The 20,320-nt window shown below is 43.3% G+C and overlaps 1 protein-coding gene across 4 annotated transcripts in view; it reads left to right on the top strand.

The window, feature by feature from the left end:
• The window catches only part of CTNND2 (catenin delta 2), a gene marked incomplete at both ends in the record, with an annotated part of 950,049 nt that overhangs the window by 715,541 nt on the left and 214,188 nt on the right, over positions 1–20,320 (top strand). For all 4 annotated transcript variants that reach the window (XM_079701889.1, XM_079701890.1, XM_079701891.1 and 1 more), the window contains one exon: positions 1,112–1,325. In XM_079701889.1, the coding sequence (XP_079558015.1) occupies positions 1,112–1,325 (214 nt within the window). The remainder of the gene's footprint in view (positions 1–1,111; positions 1,326–20,320) is intronic.

A 20,320-nucleotide genomic window follows, 5' to 3' on the forward strand; every position in this document is an offset into this window, starting at 1 on the left:
TGATTCAGATGGCAGTTTTAAACAGTGTAGCTGAGTGGTCTCCTGGAGAACGTGGCACTGGAGCACTGTTGAAAGAGTCTGGGGATCCAGCCCTGTGCCCCTGCACATCTGTGGGATGAATGAGATTTCTGTAAACAGAAAACTAAATAGGGAAGGTGTCAGATTATATTCATTCATGCCAAATTATAATTCTTCAATCCCTGAGGGATAATGAGGTTAAAAAAAGGAAAGAATATTACTGAGTGAATTGTATGTCTTCTTCTTCCAAATACAGAAATATTCAAATACAGCTCTGCTAATGAAAACTGCATGAAATGCTATGTATGTTAACTAGACCATTTGTTTGCAGTTTAAATTTTGAAATGGGTCTATTAAAAGACAGCAAGGAGAAAACACATCTGGAAACATAGTGCAAGGGCTTTTTTTTTTTTAATTTACTTATTTAAAAAAAGAAACATTTTCTTTGGGTAAAAAGAACACCCAAATGTAATATTATTTTACTTTTGTTATTAATCAAATACCTATGTTCTGCAGAACATGACTTGGTCCTCGTGTTCAGACCAGCTGCCATTGTGGGTGACATTCTTAGTTTCCAGGTCTTCTCAGATGAAAAGACTTGTGTCATTTCTGGTTTTTCATTTGGCTTCTGGTTCCTTTGAAAGGTTGGGAGCATTCCCCTATTAAGCATCATTTTCACATTTTGTACAGCAATCCTGCAGCCCTTTAAGACAGCGGTTACATTTAATAAGTCTTAGGAGTGAGAAGCATTCTTTTGCCCATCCATCTGCTTCATGCCCTGAGTATGTGGCATATTTTTATAGAGAGAAATGGCTGAGACACCCATTAGGAGGTTAAAATCATCTTTTCAAAATTCTGTGCCTTGAAAGGAAATGCATTTGAATTTTTATTGGTAGGATATTAAAACAAGTAAAAGCAATAGAATCTAAAGAGAACAATAATTTGTTTTCTTTTCCCTTTGTAAAAGGCCTTCATTCAGTTCAGTGTAATTAATTGTATTGATAGCAACTACCTCATATGAAAAACCTGTTGGGGTTTAAATAGTGAAATCATCCTCTCTAAGGCAACCTTGCTTTCTCCTTTACTCTTTCAGATAAGGAGACAAGGAGGTATTCAGCTCCTGGTGGACCTGCTGGACCATCGGATGACGGAAGTCCACCGTAGTGCCTGTGGGGCGTTGAGAAACTTGGTGTATGGGAAAGCCAACGATGACAACAAAATCGCCCTGAAGAACTGTGGCGGCATCCCGGCACTGGTCAGGTTGCTCCGCAAGACCACCGACTTGGAGATCCGGGAGCTGGTCACAGGTCAGAATCCTTATTAACGGCATGACTGACTCTCAGATAAATTTCCCATCATCCAGCACGGTCGTGATGTGCTCACCAAGTATTATGGTCCCAGCCTCTCTGAGAGCTAATAACACTAGTCGTCCCGATGTGTCTCTGTAAATAACAAACGTGAATGAAAGGGTATCAGTTGTCACGCCGGTAGATGGGTCATATTAAGTAACTAGCATCCAGTAAACATAACCCTCCTAAAATTCTGTGACCGTATTTCAGTCTTTGTCATTTGATTCAGAAGTAGTTGACATCTTAGAATACCCATGGGTCATCATTAGAATGACATTAATCATAATTGATGAAAGGACAGGGCGTGTGAGTTATTGTTAATCAGGTATATATTCTGGCTTACAGTGTGCTTAACAACAGAGCTCTTATTGTACTTAACAGTTAATTTCTTGGATAAAATATTTATGCCTAGTAAAAGCCCCCAAGTTATATAAAATTACAGATTAAGGAATTTCTCAAAAGTGATCATGAGAGAAAGCCTTTCCATGAGCATAGGACTTTGGAGTTTTGTGAAATGGACATAATTATGGTAACTACCTTATAGAGCCATAGGATTAATCAGTGAAAAAATGTAAAGCATTTAGCATGTGTCTTTGTGGAATATGTATGGATACAGGAAACATTAGTCATTTGCTGTTGCCCCTCACTTTTTAAATGTGCAGTTTTACTTGTTGGAGGTCTATGGGTATTGGTGGTCTCAGTACAGAATTTCAAATCACTCTTCTTGATTATATATATATATATATATTGCTGTTCTATGTGATATTTGTTTTTTGGCTCATCAAAGTACTCCTTCAGGGCTTCCCTGGTGGAGCAGTGTTTGAGAGTCGGCCTGCCGATGCAGGGGACGTGGGTTCGTGCCCCGGTCCGGGAAGATCCCACATGCCGCGGAGCGGCTGGGCCCGTGAGCCATGGCCGCTGAGCCTGCGCGTCCGGAGCCTGTGCTCCACAGCGGGAGAGGCCACAACAGTGAGAGGCCCGCGTACCGCAAAAAAAAAAAAAAAAAAAAAAAAAAAAATACTCCTTCAAGTATTTGGCAAGGGGATTGCAAGGTTGACTCTCAGAGAAGGATCTTTTAATTATCCATGATTCCACTGACCTTCTGTCTCGACTCTAAAAGTTCCTTGAGGGCTTCCCTGGTGGCGCAGTGGTTGAGAGTCCGCCTGCCGACGCAGGGGATGCGGGTTCGTGCCCCGGTCCGGGAAGATCCCACATGCCGCGGAGCGGCTGGGCCCGTGAGCCATGGCCGCTGAGCTTGTGCGTCTGGAGCCTGTGCTCCGCAACGGGAGAGGCCACAACAGTGAGAGGCCCGCATACCGCAAAAAAAAAAAAAAAAAAGGAAAAAAAAAAAATAAATAAAAAAATAAAAGTTCCTTGAAACTATGCTGATGAGCATATGCTCACTTGCTCATTTAAGAAAATACATTACCGAAGCTAGAGTCATAAATATTTGTTCATTCTTGAGTCAGGACTCCCAGCTGCAGCATATTTTCTCTAACTTACACCCTTTAAGATTATTGTCACATCTCCTTTCTACTTAGCTAAATTAGAACTAGACTCCCAATTTTTTTTCCTTTTGTTTTCTCTCTTTCCTTTTCTTTCTTTTTTTTTTTTTTTTCCTTTCTCTAAGTGGAGGATTGTCTTTGTGGGGAAAAAAAACGTTGTCAAGGGTTGTGTTTTGATAGTAATGGTTCACACTAAACTAGCATGGGGTGACATGGTCAGGGAAGGAAAAACTGTTGTTATGCACATATTATGATGTGTAGGATAGTTTGGGGATGAGTGAAAGAACTGAAAACATCCCCTGCCATTAAACTTATGAACACCTGTGCTTATTTTTATGGATCATGTTTAAGTTGGAAATGCCTGCAAGTGAAAGGACTCAATGTGCATGATGGAAAACAAACACCATGGTGCTTCTGTGCATTGGCTTCCTTGCCAGTGGAGGTATGAGGCCAACACAACTAAAGGAACACCCTGCTGTGTACTTATGCATCCATTTCATGATTTGAAAAGAATTGGATTCTACCAAAATTTGGATTTGCTCCAGCACATATCCCTTATCTTGAAGCACTCTCTGTGGTGGCTTATCTCATTGCCAGAGAAACTCAGCCCCAAGCAAAAGGTTGAGGTGTTGATGGCTTCAATCAGAAAGGAGATGGCAGCAATGCCTGTGCCCCATGACACTGTCTACCACAGCATGCCCTGTGCTTCTTGTGATATTTGGAGCTGCTGTGAAAGAAATGAAGGCTGGCTCCTCCCTTGCCTTTAGCTCTGCTTCTGACAGATGCTGCGTGTCACTCATTATGTGCCCCTGAGCAACATCAAAAATTTCTGTGTGAGCCCCATTTGGAAACATCAAAGGCAGATAAACTCTTCAGAATGCCCACAAGTTTCCTTTCCCTGGTGAAGCTTTGGCTGTAGAAAAGATGCTTGGACTTGTTATACCTAGAAAACATATGCCTCTTATTCTGCTCCTTTTGAGAAGAACAAAAGTTTGCACCCCTTGTCAAATCATGACCCACTGTTTCCTCATCAGCATGAGTTTGTGGCCCAGACTCTCTCCTAGAAAAAATGCTGTCTTCTGCCATGATGCCATCCAAGCCATCAGAGCTGAATGGATTCAGGGTGACAGTGGTTGCTACTTCAATAGATGTTTTCTGCCTTTCCAGAGGCAGGGTCTTATTGTGTCTGGCTGAACTTCAGGCACGAATTTCACCTTTTTCAAAGAAAACTAGGTTGTCAAAACAGTTAGACTGGCTGAAGCTCCTGGTTTCAGGAATTGCCACTGCGGATGCTGTTGAAAAACAACAAGCACGTTGGCCAAGCTACCCCTCTAGAAAAGGAAGTCCGAGGCAAGCATCTAGGAGAGCAATCCAGCATGGAAGGAATTGCCGCTGCAGGTCAGTCTTTAGTGACAAAGCCTTCTAAATTTCCACGCTGGTGGAAACCTGGGGCCGCCTGGAAGCCTGCGAGGCTCGCTGACTTCCATTTAAACAGAGCAACAAGATGCAAATCTAGCCAAAGCTGACTCCACTGCCTGAAGAAGAAAGTCAAATGAGGCAAATGTATTCACCTCCAAGAGGCTTAGAGAGTCATTTTCATCTTCAGCACCATCCATGGTCAACCACCAAAGTGCACTGTGAGAGCTGGGATTCCTGCAGAGCTTTGAGAATACACGATTTTAGTATTACCAACCCAACTTAACTTCAAGGTTATCCAGTCCTCCATTTCTCTTATGTGTTATCCTCTTTCCTCTCCTCTGAGATTCCTGGAATAGGCTTCTGTGCACCAGTGCCGAACCGAATCTCGGAGACAGAGTTTTGGGTGAAGTAGAAAAGAATAGCTTTATTGCTTTGCCAGGTCAAGGGGACACAGCAGGCTCCTGTGTGTCCCCGTGCATCCTAACCCAGGGGGATTTGGTGAGGAGTTTTATAGCCATAGTTCAAAGGTGGGGTTGCTGATAAGATTAGGGTGTGTGCAGGGCTTGCACTCCTTTCATCTGGTCTCAGGTGATCTTCTTGATGAGCTTCTCTGGTTCCTTTTAATCTGGCCTCAGGTGGTCTTCTCTAGAATGAAGAATGCTGACATCTTCTATTTATTGGGGGTTTTAGTTCTATAAAGAGCTCAAAAGATATCGTTATGTATATTCCTTTAGGTGAACCAGCACCCTGCCCCGATGCTGCACTGTTGCTTCTTGGCTGATCCTCCCTTATCTCTATGTTCCCTCCCTTCTTTGATTAGCAAATATTTGAATCTACCCTTTGGGACCCAGGGAAGGTCATGGAAGCTGCAGTCCATTCCCTACAAACAAGGAACGGGGCCTGGGTGGGGAGGCGGGGACACAGAAAGGCTTCTGTGCCTAGGAGCCCTACAGGGTCCTGCTTGGTTTCAGTGTCTGCCCAAGTCTGATGAACTTTCTACTCCAGTAAGCCTTTCTCTGTGAGTCCAGGCCTTTTGCTCATTCCTTAGTTGCTCATTTCTCAAATGCTTTTTAATGTCTATGGGCATTGGGTGTGTGCTAAAGCCTTGGACATCTGCACATGCAGGCTTGGCGGTCAGCGAACCCACACCAGCACAGCCACCTTGGTGCTTCTGCCAGCGCCTGCTGTAATGGTTGGGGACCCTGCTGTGAATTGTCACAGCCTGGCATTACTGGCTGCTAATCATTAAAAGAGATATTCTGGCAAACGTGTCCATGTTTTAGAAACTTAACTAGTTGAGCATAGAAAGAGGTGATGGCGGGCTTCCCTGGTGGCACAGTGGTTAAGAATCCGCCTGCCAGTGCAGGGAACACGGGTTCGAGCCCTGGTGCAGGAAGATCCCACATGCCGTGGAGCAACTAAGCCTGTGTGCCACAACTGCTGAAGCCCATGCACCTACAGCCCATGCTCCACAACAAGAGAAGCCACCGCAATGAGAAGCCCGCGCACTGCAACAAAGAGCAGCCCCTGCTCGCCGCAACTAGAGAAAGCCTGCGCACGGCAACAAAGACCCAATGCAGCCAAAAATAAATAAATAAATTTATGGGAAGAAAAAAGAGGTGATGGCTTTGGAGGGTGGAGTAGAGGGTAAAAGGGTCACTTCACTTCTGTTGTCACAAGGACCCTCCTCAAAACTGTTTTGGAATTAGGTTAGACACTTGTGCATGAATCAAAAAAACAGTGATTCAAGCATAACAACTCTGCTCATTACTTCCTTTGTAATTCTTCAGCAGACCTAATCGTTCAGCAAGGAATAAAGACATCCCAGGCCCCTCTAGTACACGAAGTTTTTTCTGTTGTATTTTCCTTCCTGCCTGTTAGTGAATTTGTGAAAACAGATGTGCATTGAAAAAACAATTATAGGGGAAGGGAGACACTTTGAATTCCTCTTTAGATATTTACAAACTAGGATCTTTTGTAAACAAATATTCAAAAGAACAATTTTAGTGATTTAAAAAAGAATAAAGCATGTTTATAAACCAGACTTTAGATTAGACTTAAGCTCTATATCCAGAAGGATTGAGAGCACCAAATTATAAACAATAAAAAACTAAAAGAACTAAATGACTTTGCAGAACTTTACATTATTTACTGAGTATTCCTTGGCAAACAGTTTGAACAATAATAAAATGTTAAAAATTGAGGTATTTACATGCATTTACATTCAACACATAAGCATGCTTGCTTAAAAAAACAGCTGCCTGTTTGCACTTCAGTATCTATTCATAGCAGAATATATTTTGCCAGTTCCTGTTAGGCCTTGAAATAAATAATTTTCTTCCTATGCAATAATTACTATGAGATGATGATCAGAATTTTATTTAAATCCAGTTGAAGCTATTTTATGCTGTCCATTACTTGAAATGTTCCTAAGCAAATAAACTTTGATTAGAACTGCTGCCTGTCCTTTGGGCTTGACTAATACAACTTTTCTCTCCCTAAAGATGGAAATAACCTAAATTTTGAAATGCCCAACTAAAGATTTCAGGATGCTTTACAAATCATAATAAAACAATCTTTATTAAACCATAAAACTTAATAAATAAGTTTTATTTCTGTTGAAAGCAAGTGTCCTTAAGAGTTCTACTTCTCCAACAGCAGAGTATATTTTTTCATTTTATGCTTCGTGTACCCAAATAGTCTTTTCTTTTAATTAAGGAGACAGGCCTCAGTTTAACTATTTTCCTTACTAGCATTAGGTCACTTGATTTAATGCCTAGTCTCCAAAGGGCTCCAAAGTTGAGTTATATGCCCTCAAAATTCATATGTTGAAGTCCTAACCCATAGACCCTCAAAACGTGACTCAGATGTAATTAGTTAAGTTAGGATGCTAGAGTACGATAGGCCCCTAATCTGATATAGCTGACGTCTTTATGAAAAAAGGAAATTCGGACACAGACACATACAGGGAGAATGCCATGTGAAGATGAAGGCAGAGATCGAGGTGATACTCCTACAAGCCAAGGAACACCAAAGATTCCCAGTAAACCACCAGAAGCCAGGAGAAAGGCATGGTCAGCTTCTCCCTCACAGCCTCAGAAGGAACCAAGCCTGCTGACACCTTGATCTTGGATTTCTAGCCTCCAAAACCATAAGTCTGGTAGACAAAGTGTAAATATTACTAAATATTATCTCTACTGCCAATGGAAGCCAGGTTGGAGGCATTACTCTGTGTCTGTTAGCCAGTGGGCTTACTATTTCAAAAGAACTCTGGGGTGTAACAGACACCCTTTATGGAAGGAGACACTGGAACAGAGGAGAAGCATTTTCCCCACTAACATCCTCCAGCCTTGTTTTTTTCTCTTATTTTATTTGTATGATCAGCCAGAGGCATGGCTCCTCTCTCCAAAGCAGGAGCCAAGCATTTTGTCAAAGTAGCCTTTCTTCCATCTTCCTGGGACTTTTTGGTCTTCACCTGGGACTCCTGGTGAGCATTTTATAAATTATACCAAGTGGTACTGAAAGGGGTCAGAATAGCACATTATTTAAGTCAATCCAGGGTCACTGTCTTCCCAAGATTTAAAATTAAAATCCAGATTTATTTTTTATCCCAAATAATGTCCAGCCATGTTATCCAACATAGCATATCGGAGGTTTTGCAGTAATGTTAAGCATCATCATAAAGATAAAAATGAACAGAGACATTCAAGTAATGAAATGCCAGCAATGTAGAGATGCTTTGAATTTTAATATGATCCCCACCAAATACCAAATTCCCAAGGAGAAATTAAAAATCAAAGTTTAAATCCACTTTCATGTTGAAGTCCAAAGACATTAAAGTTCAAAGGAATTAAAGCCAAAAAATCAATATCTCTTGCCATTGTGTGTTAAAGTTCACAGACCACGATTCTTAAGTTAACTACAGTGTAAAAACCATCCTCCCCAACATCTTTATTCTGCATAGTCTCTGACAGAAGGGTTCTCTGGGGTTTGGTTTCCTCAGCAACAGGGGCTACCTCACAATGGAACTGGTGACATACTTTCAGGGGCCTCAGAAAATGCATTATTTCAGTGTCAGCTCCCACTCTTCTCACTGTTTAAGGACATGAACCCTGGTGTGTGCCCATCACCTTTAAGAAAGAAGCCACCCTCGGCCCTCAAGAACGGTTATCTCAGACACAGGTGGGTACCCAGGAGCAGCCGGAGTCAAGACCATGGCAATCACTTACTGAAGTCCGTATTGATTACCTATTGCCGCTACAACAAATTTCCACAAATTTAGCCCTTAAAACAATGCAAATTTATTATCTTCCAGTTCTGGAGGTTAGAAGTCCAACACAAGTCTCACTGGGCTAAAATGGCTAAAATCAAGGTGTCAACAGGACTGTGTTCCTTTCTGGAGACTTTAGGGGGGACAGGCCTTGCCTTTTCCAGCTTCTAGAGGCCATCCACATCCCCTGTGACCCACTTCCTCTATTTTCAAAACTGGCAACATGGCATCACTGATGAGTCTTCCACAGTCACATTTCCCATGACTGCTGCCTGGAATGGTCCTCTGCTTTTAAGGACCCACGTAACTAGATTGGGCCCACCAGCATCTCCAGTAGACTCTCCTCATCTCAAGATCCTTAAATTAATTGCAGCTTCAGAGTCCCTTTTGGCATATAAGGTAACATATTCACAGGTTCTGGGGATTAGGATGTGGACATTGTTGGAGGACCATTATTTTACAAACCACAGTATGCGAGGAAAGATGAGTAAATGAAGATCTCCTTGGATTCAGTGAGTCTGATGAGGCCAGTCTGGTGGTACCCAGCTTCCAGAGTCCACAATGGGTGAACTTAAATTGACTCAGGAGAAAAAAATCTCAGCAAAAGGTTAATCTGGGTGTTATGCATTCATGCATATAGTCTCCTCTTTGGGAAATTGGAATTGTATACATTGCTGCCATCTTGGAATACTTAGATGCCTTCACCAGGTGTGTCAGCTGGGCTTTGACCAGAGAAGCATGAGCAGAATGAGTGGTATGGAGAAAGGGATTTATTATCAGAATGAGACCTGACCAGCAGAGCTGGTGAAGAAGTCTGAGGAAGGCTGTACCTCTGTGTCTGGTGCTGGGGCTGAAGTTGATGTAGGTCAGCAGGTAAAGATGAGGAAGGAAAGCTGAATATGAAGCAGGGGAGAGCGAGGGCCAGCGGGCACCCGTGAGGATAGCCTGGCACCCTCTTCTGCCTCTCCTTGGCTGCATACTGGCTACATGAGAGACTCACGAAAGCTGGCGCCCTTTGCCATAGCCATTTGCCTGGCCCAGGACATGGGGAAGCATGATGCCCCCCTTCCTCCAGAGCTCACCACCTGCTGCTTCCCCGAACCTTCCAAATTGCCTGCAGATTTCTCCCCTGACAACCTCAACCTGGAACGTGCAAGGAAGGGAATTCTGGGAGGCGTGGCTGCAGCTCTGCGGGGTGACACAGCACAGACCCACCACAGCAGGTGTCACCAGAGGGGACTCCTTTCCCTTCCTATGTGCTTGAAACCTTTGACTGTTAATTTCCTCTTTGGGAGTTGGGTGTCTCAGCTCTGCGCCGAGGGCATGTGTGCTGTCTGATGCCATGCCTTCCACGCTCAGTTGTTCACAGATGTCTCTCAACCCTGTGCCACACAGCTCTTTCCCTGCTTTGTACTTTGGAATTGTGAAATCGCCTAGCCCCATGCAGGGTGCAGAATCACCCTCCACAGATTCCCAGACTGAAGACACTCTTTCCTTTTTTTTAAACTTTTTTTTCTTTTGATGTGGACCATTTTTAAGGTCTTTATTGAAGTTGTTACAACGTTGCTTCTGTTTTATGTTTTGGTTTTTTGGCCACGAGCCCTATGGGATCCTAGCTCCCCGACCAAGGATCCAACCCACACCCCCTGCCTTGGAAGGGGAGGTCTTAACCACTGGACCGCCAGGGAAATCCCTGAAGACACTGTTGATGTCACTGAAAAGGGTGCTTCCAGGGGCACCTCTGCTCTGTGCTGCTCAAGTCTCTGTCTCTGTTCGTGTTCTGGGCCCTGAGATCCACGTCTTCCTTTTCACTGCTGTGACGGGATGCATGTCTGTGAAGCATTCCCCTCTGCTCATGTCCCATACCTTTCAGGAGAACTCAGTTGAGTTTCCACCTGTTACACCGGCTTCCTCGGTTGGACACTGCTTCCTAGCGTGCGTAGGGAGAGAACTGTTTGCTGGAATTGAGTTCTGCGTTCCCTTTACTTTCCCTTTGCCCTTGAACCTGAAAGCACTCTAGCAGCAACGTGCTTTTCTAACATTCCTCTAGATTCCAGAACAGGAGTTGGCAAACTTTTTCTGTAAAGGGCCAGATGGTGACTGTTTTAGCTTGTAGGCCATAGAGTCTCTGTTACAACTATTCAGTTCTAATATGGGGTGAAAGTAGCTGTAGACAATATGGAAACAAATGGGCGTGGCTGTGTTTTAATAAAACATTATACGTAAAAGCAAGTGTCTGGCACCCAGGTCATAGTTCATAGGACCCTCTGTTACCCCGTCTCTTCCACAGCCAAGTTCTGGATGCAATAAAGAGGGAAGCTACCTCATCAACTCCTTACTCTAAGGGGTCAGGTTGGAGGCCAGGCTGCAGGTTTGTTTGCCCAGCAGGTTTGCTAATCCAGAAGCTCAGAATTAGGCAGAGGTATCCACCAACGCACAGCTGCAGAGGGGCCAGAGCAGCCTTCCTCCCCCGCTACCAGCCTCCAGGGACACATCCCACGGAGCCCAGGGGAACCAGAGTTCCCGGTGGCCACTCATTCCCAAGAGGAAGGAGGCCCGAGCTGATCCAAGCCCTGCGTGCCCACTGACTACTTGAATCAGTCCCTCCACTCCCAGGGGAAGACTGAGTGAGGGGTGTGGGAGAAGACTGTTTTACATTCGTTGTGCTACATTCAGAGAAAGGAAACAACAGCCCTGGGGAAGAATCATTCCCCAGCAACCCACTGCTGTGAATTCTAATGGATCCCTGAAGGCGAGAAGAAATCAGTGTGTGTGGTTCGTCTGCCTCTTGACCCCAGCTCATCTCCTAACCAAATCTGTATCTCACACATTTTTTATAGAGATGTCTTCTCTTATCCTCTGTCATTTTAACCATTTGAACGGTTACCTCTCTCTATAGTAGATTGCCCAGTTATATCCAAATACAAAAGACAAAAGCAAACCTCAGCACTAGTTCTGATTTCTGATTTCCTCTCCAACCAGACCGAATCAAATTAGGAAATTTAGACCATTAACTTCTTAGCCACCCCTACTCTTAGTCCTAGAGATTGAAGGAGGTCTGTAGGCCATGGGTCTAATTTATTCATTAAACAAATGCTTGTAGAGTGTTTACTATGTGGCAGTGAGGTTTAGGTGCCTGGCATATAGGAATAAGTACCCAGGTACCTTCTAGCCAGAGACCAGCTGTAGGGTATGGCACTCCTCCTAATGACCAAGATGGTGGTACCTGTGCTCCAGGGAGCTGGATGGAGAAAGAGAGAAAAAAAAAGGACACAGGTGGGAGAGATCGTGGATTTCAGTTGATTTCAAAGTAAAGAAGTGAACTATAGCAAGACTTTAAGTGTAATTTCAATATGCATCAACAGAACCATTGCAGAATGTTTCAAACTAGGAACTCAGAGGCCTGCCCCCATAGAGCTTATGTTGCAGTGGACAAGACAGATAATAAACCTGTAATTTCAGGGAGTGGTAAGTACCGTGATGAAAAATGAAGCAGGCTACGGAGATCAGAAAGTGATGGGAATTTATTACTTGGAGTGAAGCTCAGCTTAAAAACATGAAAAGCCCCAAAGAAAGCTGTGTTCACGAAGATGGACGTTTCTTTCTCTCTCCCATACATGAAGTCTGAAGGTTGTAGGTGATGACACAACTGTGTCCCATAGTCTTTAGAAACCCAGCCTCCATCCAGTCATAGATAATATTCTTTAGGGTGTGGCTCTCTTATTAACAACCAAGATGGTGGCACCTGTGTTCCAATGAGCAAGACATTTTGATATACAGTGTTTTAAAGGAGTGTATGCTTCCTTACGTTATGGTAAAATAAGACGTTGACTGTAAATCAGTTCTACAACCCTTCTTTACTACACATTCCATAGGGTAGAACACCAGTGAATGTATCTAAAGCTGTCATGTCACGTTGTTTCCTGTGTATTACATTCTTCCTGCTCTTCAGCCTGCCTAACCTAAGAATCAGGGTATTCTCTGCATTCTCGTATCCCCGAAAGGGATGAACAAACATTCCTCAATACCCACCACTTACCAATCATTGTGCTGGGTCCCCTGAGCCTGGAATTAAAGGAGTTGCTCAGTGTCACTGCTGGGCTCTGGTACATGCCTGGTCCTCTATTTCCAGTGACTGTCTGCTTTACAACAATGATTTCCCAATCCCCACCCCCGGCAATCAAATACAGATTTCCAGGTCCAGGATCTCTATGGTAATAGCCTGGGACTCCATGTTTTTAATAAAATCCGACAGCAGTTCTCATGATCATGGATGTTTCAGGGATATCACTTTCTATTCTCTCCAGGCCAACAGTTACCACTGTGGGTTAGGAGGCATGGATGTATTTTGAGAGATGCCAGAACAGTTTGTTGCTAATAGTAACTGAGTTATGAAAACATGTGGCTCATTTATCATTGTTTGCAAATTAGAAAGAATTTGAGGTTGCCACTTATTCTAATGTGCTTGCCCACGTGAGAGAGAGACAGTGGGGTGACTTCTAACAAACATAGCAGGAATTGCCTGTAACAGTTCCCTAACTTACAGCCCGCAGTAAGCAACTGTTATTGCTGGTGCTGTGAGCTGGGATGGGGCTTGCCACTGTGACAGCCCTCTACTTCCCTGAAAAACCTTTTGGGGTTTCCTCAGGACCTCTGTTCACCCATCTGAGCCTACTGCATGAGTGCATCCCATTTTCCATGCTGTCGAGGTAACGTGTTGGATGTTCCCAGACTGTCTGAGGTTGTCTTCATTTTTCACTGCCATGATCATTGGTTGCTGATGACGTGAAACATGCCCATGCTTACCTACAATTAAGTTTCAGAGCACGCCAGCACGTCAGAAAGGTTCAAAGGAAAGTATTGCCAGGGGCACTGTGTCTTGCTTTGTTTATTTGTCCGGTTGGAAATGTACAGTGTGTTTTACTTGTTAGGTCTGACAGTGCATAACTGATCTGTGGCTCCACTTTGCAACCCACGAGATACAAGTTAATTAGAATCACTTTTCCCTAATTATATTTGAGAGTTTGCTCTATTTGTTCTGCAATTATCACAAAAATTACATTAACTAGTGTTAACGAACACACATCGAAATCCCCACCGGATCCTGGAGGAGAGGAGAGAATTAAAGAATGTCTGCATCCCTAGCCCAACACCTGGTTTCCTTCCCAACAGATGTTTTTATTTGTTATTCTCCACGAAATGGTCAAAACAAACTTCCTTCCTGGTTGTCCCTTAGAGCAGCAGTCCCCAATCTTTTTGGCACCAGGGACTGGTTTCGTGGAAGACAATTTTTCCACGGACCAGGGGTGGGGAGGAGCGGGATGATTTCGGGATGATTCAAGCACATTGCATTCATTGTGCACTTTATTTCTATTATTATTACATCAGCTGCACCTCAGCTCATCAGACATTAGATCCCGGAGGTTGGGGACCCCTGACTTAGAGGATGAAACTCAGCCTGGCAGGGAGAAGCTTCGGTTTGGGTTTGCGTGCACTAAATTATCTTCACAGAGCGACTTTCTCTTCCAGTGGGCTGCCCATCATGACTGAGGGTATATTTGCCATCACGGCACCTGGGTGCCATCGACGAGGTGCCCCCCCACCATGGGAATGCCCAGAAGAAGAATCTCTGTGAAATGATTTCTTAACACAAGGACCTGTATCATAGAGACCTGTAATCCCAGAGAAATAAGGAAATTGTCCTTAGCAGGCAAGGATTCCTGTCCATCTTCTTTCCTTCCTGTGTTCTCCAGTGTATACCTGAGCAACACTGTGTGCAAAGTCAAGTGGATGATATAAAATATAAAAATGATGTAGGTATGAGCTCTCTCCCCATGTTGTCAGTCAAGTGTGAGAGAGGAGACACATGGGTACAAAGTAAGCACCGAGAAAGAGCCATAAGGACTTACAGGAGCAAAGAGAATTCTCAGTCGAAGAGATCAAGAAAGACTTACTGAGGAAAGTAGTGTTTGAACAGTAGTCTCCTCTTATCCGAGGGTTCACTTCCACGGTTTCAGTTACCTGCAGTCAACCATGGTCTGAAACTATTTAAAAATTCCAGAAAGGGCTTCCCCGGTGGTGCAGTGTTTGAGAGTCCGCCTGCCGATGCAGGGGACACGGGTTCGGGCCCCGGTCTGGGAAGATCCCACATGCCGTGGAGCGGCTGGGCCTGTGAGCCATGGCCGCTGAGCCTGTGCGTCCAGAGCCTGTGCTCCGCAATGGGAGAGGCCACAACAGTGAGAGGCCCGCGTACCGCAAAAAAAAAAAAATAATAAATAAAAACAAAAACAAACAAACAAAAATTCCAGAAATAAGCAACTGCTGATAAGTTTTAAATCGTGTGCCGTTCTGAGCGGTGTGATGAAATCTTCACGCCTGGAAGTGAATCGCCCCTTTTGTCCAGCATGTCCCGCCCATTAGTTACTTAGTAGCCACTGGGTTATCAGATGGACCGTCGGGGTATCGCAATGCTTGCGTCTGAGTCACCTTTATTGTATTTCATAGTGGCCTCAAAGTGCAAGAGTAGTGATGCTTGCAATTCGGATATTCTCTTACCCTGCCTAATTTACAAATTAAACTTTATCATAGGTACATATGTATAGGAAAACAACATACTCTACATAGGGTTCAGTACAGCCTGCGGTTTCAGGCATCCATCGGGCATCTTGGAACAAACGGATCCCCCTCAGACAAAGGGGTACGACTCTCATGGGTTTTAAAGATGGGCATGAGTTTGGCTTTCAGATAATTGTAGCTGGAGACTAAAACACGAGTCCAGAAGGTAGTGGGGTTAAAGCTCCCCTAGGTGATCGTACAATCACCTCTCCTACAATAAGAATGAACTGAGTGCGTCACTCCCGCGCATGCGTGGGAGAGCATGTGCCCTCCCCCCCGCACACTCCCCAGAGAGTCAGTCCCTTCTGTATCTCTGATGTTGCCCCTCTCCTCGCCTCAAGGCCCAAGGCCACCTGCTTCAAACAGTTCTGGTTTTCTCTCTCCATCCATGTGTACCTTTTAATCTCTTACCCTTCTAGAAGCCGAGCGCCTTTCGCGGGGAGGGCATCCTCAAGATGGTGCTTTACCATTCTCTATGTAACTTGATCTGCTTCACCTGAATATTGATGGAGGTCCTCCCAGGGTCAGCATTGTTCCCTTCAATGAGAAACAACGTGCACACACTCTTAATTCACAAACAAACAGTGATCAGGAATTAATTTACTATGTGAATGACAGTTGTCCAACTTAAAAGTTTGGAAATTTTTTCAAATAATTTTTAAAACACAGAAACTTGAGCATAAAAGTATTCAGTACTTCACCTTGAGCAGTCCCATAACAAATACATGTAGTATTTAAAATAATGAGAGACATTAGCTGAAAGAGCCACTTGCCCTACATTCCACGTGGCTTTCAGGCATGTTGGATTTTTTTGTTAGAGAAAATGGATTTTAATTCATAAACTGATATCCGTCTTCAAATGGCATACCTGCTCTGTTCAGGGATATAGTTTTGAAGCTTATCTTTGCAGTTACTAACTAAAAGCAAACATGAGCAGGTATTCTAATCTGATTTCCAGATATATTTAATAATTATAATCATATTTTACATTCATAAGTATCAGTAGTAAAAAGGCTACTTCCATTCGTCATATTTTACGTTGAGATTTTTTTTTAGACTAAAAAACATTATGCTCCGTTTTTTTATTCTTCATTCACAATTTTTTTCCTGTAAAGTTAGTGAGAGGCTATAACATGCTTGGAATGTAAGGCTGGGAAATACGAACTCCAAAGCAGTCAGAAAATGTTTTTATTAATAAAAAGAGATCTTGGATATTAACTGTAGCAGTTTTTGTTTTGTTTCAGTTCTTTGTTTGCTTTTTAAGTGGCTTTATAGTCTGGATGGAGCAGATGTTTAATTTTGTATTGGTTCCAAGCATGCTCAGGGCAATGAAATAAAAGAGTTTAAAAAAGAGAGAGAGAGAAGAAAAGTACATTTGTTTCTCTTTGGCAGTGGAGCCTCAGCTCCGGGGTATCTTTTCCAGATGCTCTCCTTTTTCCTTTGACTCTGAAGATGTTTTCTGATATGTGCAATCACTTATACACCCCACATCACACGTATCCTTCACAAAGGACATTTATAGGCGGGATGGTGTTAAATTGCTTTACCCTCCATGCCATTTTCAGGAGACTTCCCAGTGCTTTGTTAAATTAACAGGAAGTAGAAATTTGTGTTTAACCCTTAGTTGTGGTTATAAGATGAACATACATCATTTAGGATTTTCAAGCAGTTTGTCAATTTAATAATTTTCTGCAAAACTACCCTTGATATTAACTTAGTTATTGGAGTATGTAAACACAGATGTGAAATTGTATTGTCATGTATAAACTTCACATTAAGCACAACTAGGTGTTTATAACTTGAACCTAATGAAAATGGGATCAAAAAGAAAGAAATGACCATGTAATTCCAGGATGAGAACTTTCCTATAGGCAAGCACTACGTCTGACTAAATAAGCCACACAATCAGTGAAAGGAAAGGGATACCTTGCTACAGTTTGCAGATGAACCTCCAAACATCAGGGTCTCATTCAAAGTCTTTTTACCCCAGGGAGTCCCCTTGCCATCTCTAGGTAGCTTTGCTACAGTTTCCATTGCGGCCGAGATGTAATGTAACTGTATCTGAGTTGCTGTCAAAACAGCTATATCTATGCAAGTTAGTTTTAAAAAATCATTAGGCCACAAAAAGTCTGCCTGACAAATGAAATTTTCAAGGACCCTAGCTTACAGCCACTCTTGGCATCTTGTCTTCCAACTGTCCCCAATTTCTTCTGTTGTATCTGTTTTATACAAACACTGTTGAATCCTTGGGAGAGATCACCAGTAGTCAGAGCTGAAGGCAGTAAGTTGAGGGAATCACCTGCAGTAAGTGTTCTGAGAGCTTTGGGAGACGTGGAAGAATAAAGTTACCCAGACACGGGTCGGGGGAGAGAGGCTGAAGTTAAGGTTGATCTGCTTAAAATGCCAACTGTCTCCCATTCATCCCTCTTCTCCAAACAGTAAAAGGCGCTGGGGGCTTCCCTCGTGGCACAGTGGTTGAGAGTCCACCTGCCGATGCGGGGGACGCGGGTTCGTGCCCCGGTCTGGGAAGATCCCACATGCCGCGGAGCGGCTGGGCCCGTGAGCCATGGCCGCTGAGCCTGCGCGTCCGGAGCCTGTGCTCTGCAACGGGAGAGGCCACAACAGTGAGAGGCCCGCGTACCGCAAAAAAAAAAAAAAAAAAAAAAGGCGCTGCCATACATATGCCTACCAAGGCATGCACACACTCATGCAAGTGTGTCTGTGCCATGCACGCGTGCTTACACAGACACACACACGCTGACACACACACATGCGAGGAGCCCCGGGTCTGTCAAACATTTAGGTCCCTGCACAGCCCTATCCTTACTCTGCCAGGCTCAGGTCTGCCTTAGAAGGACTGCTGTCCCCAGCTCCCTCTGGGTAACTGTTTTATACACTGGACTTAGCAGGGACCTTATAATTCTCCAACAGAGCTTTGCAGTTTCTTCCCCGCTGCTCACCGCAGCTTCCCTGGGCATGGCATGCACTGCTCTCCTGTTGGCATGGTCTTGCCTGCTGCCTCCTGGGAGTAGTACCCCCAGAGGTGTCTGTCCTGAGCCCCCAGGAGGCTGTAGCTAAGAGGTAGTATGTGACCCAGAGAGGAGGAATGACCGGCTGCCCTTTGCATTATAATTTGTTCTGGAATCCCCTACAGAGTTTCTTATGCCCCAGGCATTACACAAATACCTTTTCTCCATCTTTACTTCTGTGCCTTTCTGCTTGCTGGGCTGGAGACAGATCCAAGTAAAGGCTTCCCTTCTGGTCACTGAATCCATGTTCCCCATCATTCCATCCTGCTCATGGTATCTGGTGGCTGGTTCTCACTCAAGTCAGTTCTCTCCTAGGAGACTTTCCTGCCCCACTGGTCAGTTATGGCCTAGCCTGACTGACCTCCCCAGATACATCTAGGTCCCCACAGTGCACAGGGCTTTAGTTTTTCCCCAGAACGTCCTGAGTCTCTATTCTAACAGATTCTGCCAGCTCCATGTCTCCAGGCTGCCAGGAGTGCCCAGTCTTGTCTGAACTCAGCAGTGGACACAAGTACCAGCTTAGATTTGAGTCAGCATCCCTGCCACACATGAATCCTTTATGGCAGTAGTCAGCTTGCATCATAACAAGTGTGCATATTTCAGTTGGGTTCTCTGAGGAACGAGCTTGCATCTCCATGTTTGCTGTGGAGTAGCAGGACCAGGAAGGTCTTGCCCAGCTGAGCCCTTTGGGCAAAGACGGAGAATGGACAGGTGTTACCTGCCTTGGGGGTCAGGGACCTCAACAGATCAGCCCACCTCCTTGCAGGCACCGTGATGCAGAGATGCTACAACATGAGCATCATTTATGATTCAGTGTCTAAAATTTTAAAGTGAGTTCTCAACCAATCACAATTATCTTTTTTTTCTTTTAATGCTTTAAATATTAACCTGGAATTCTACCTTCGAAATAAGTGTGTTACAATTTAAGTCCACATTATCCTACTTTCTTTGCTAGTTTCAGAATAGCGCCCTAGGGACAGCCTTCCTTCCATGAAGATCAGTGTTGTAAGTTATTTCCTCAAAGAGCAGAGTCCTTAGTTCATTATTTCCAGCAAGTGAAAAGTGTGTCATTGTCATTATCCCCATTTTGGGATGAGAAGGGAACATTGAAAGGCTAACATCATATGTCCCAAACCAAAAGTTCTTTCTTATTTAAATAGAATCAATTATTAGAATACCAATACATGCTTTCTCCAAGCCAATTACATGTATTTATAAAATTAGATATTATCCAGGCTTGTCTATTCTGAGAATAATTTAAACCTTTAATTGGAGGGTATAAATCAGATGAAATGTCCTCAGACCTCAAACTTACTAACTTAGGAGTGAAGGTCAGAATATGATTTCATAAAACCACATCTCTAACAAAACATCCCTTTGTGAAAAGAATTGGAGGTATTATAGAGTGTGAGTGTGATATATCTGTAAATATATATGTATATATGTATTTAAAGGCATAGTCCATATTTTAAACTATAGCCTTGTTTTAGAAAATACAGTACAGTGTTCTGCTTTTATCTTTAAAATGAATGTCCATGTGATTTATCTTGAAATGTTTCCATCGAGGAAAACGTGCCCATCTGAAATGGAGAAAACTTAATCAAGCTATGAAAAATTGCTTATTATGGAACATATCAACCAACTCCATAATTAATAAATAATTGTAAAATATTCGAGTTATCTCTGTGGGGTAATTTTAAATAAGAATTTTTGAGCTATGAATATAGTAGTTATGTAGTTTCAAAAAGAACAATAAAACATAGGTCTTTTTTTTTAAGACATACCTTTCTAACAGCTAAATTTAAATAGAGGATTCATGATATATTTGTCTTCCTTGTACACTAACTTGATAACAATCATTATATTCTTTTCTGGGTTGAAATGATTAAAAGTTGTGACTCCTCTGAGTCTAATTAATTTTAATGATGAAAATTTATATACTATAAATTGCTAATTTTGCATAAACTTTTAAAAGTTGTAAAATTCTAAAAGGCTCCATGGACTCCTCTCATCTCAGATATACCAGGCTTCCTCATTTGCCCTTCCTTTCACTTTGTGGGTACCATCTTCCATCATGGGCCATTATTAATCATACTTTCCCCAGCCAGTGCTGAT

This window comes from Hyperoodon ampullatus (genome assembly GCF_949752795.1).
Source record: "Hyperoodon ampullatus genome assembly, chromosome: 4".
Classification (NCBI taxonomy): Eukaryota; Metazoa; Chordata; class Mammalia; order Artiodactyla; family Ziphiidae; genus Hyperoodon; species Hyperoodon ampullatus.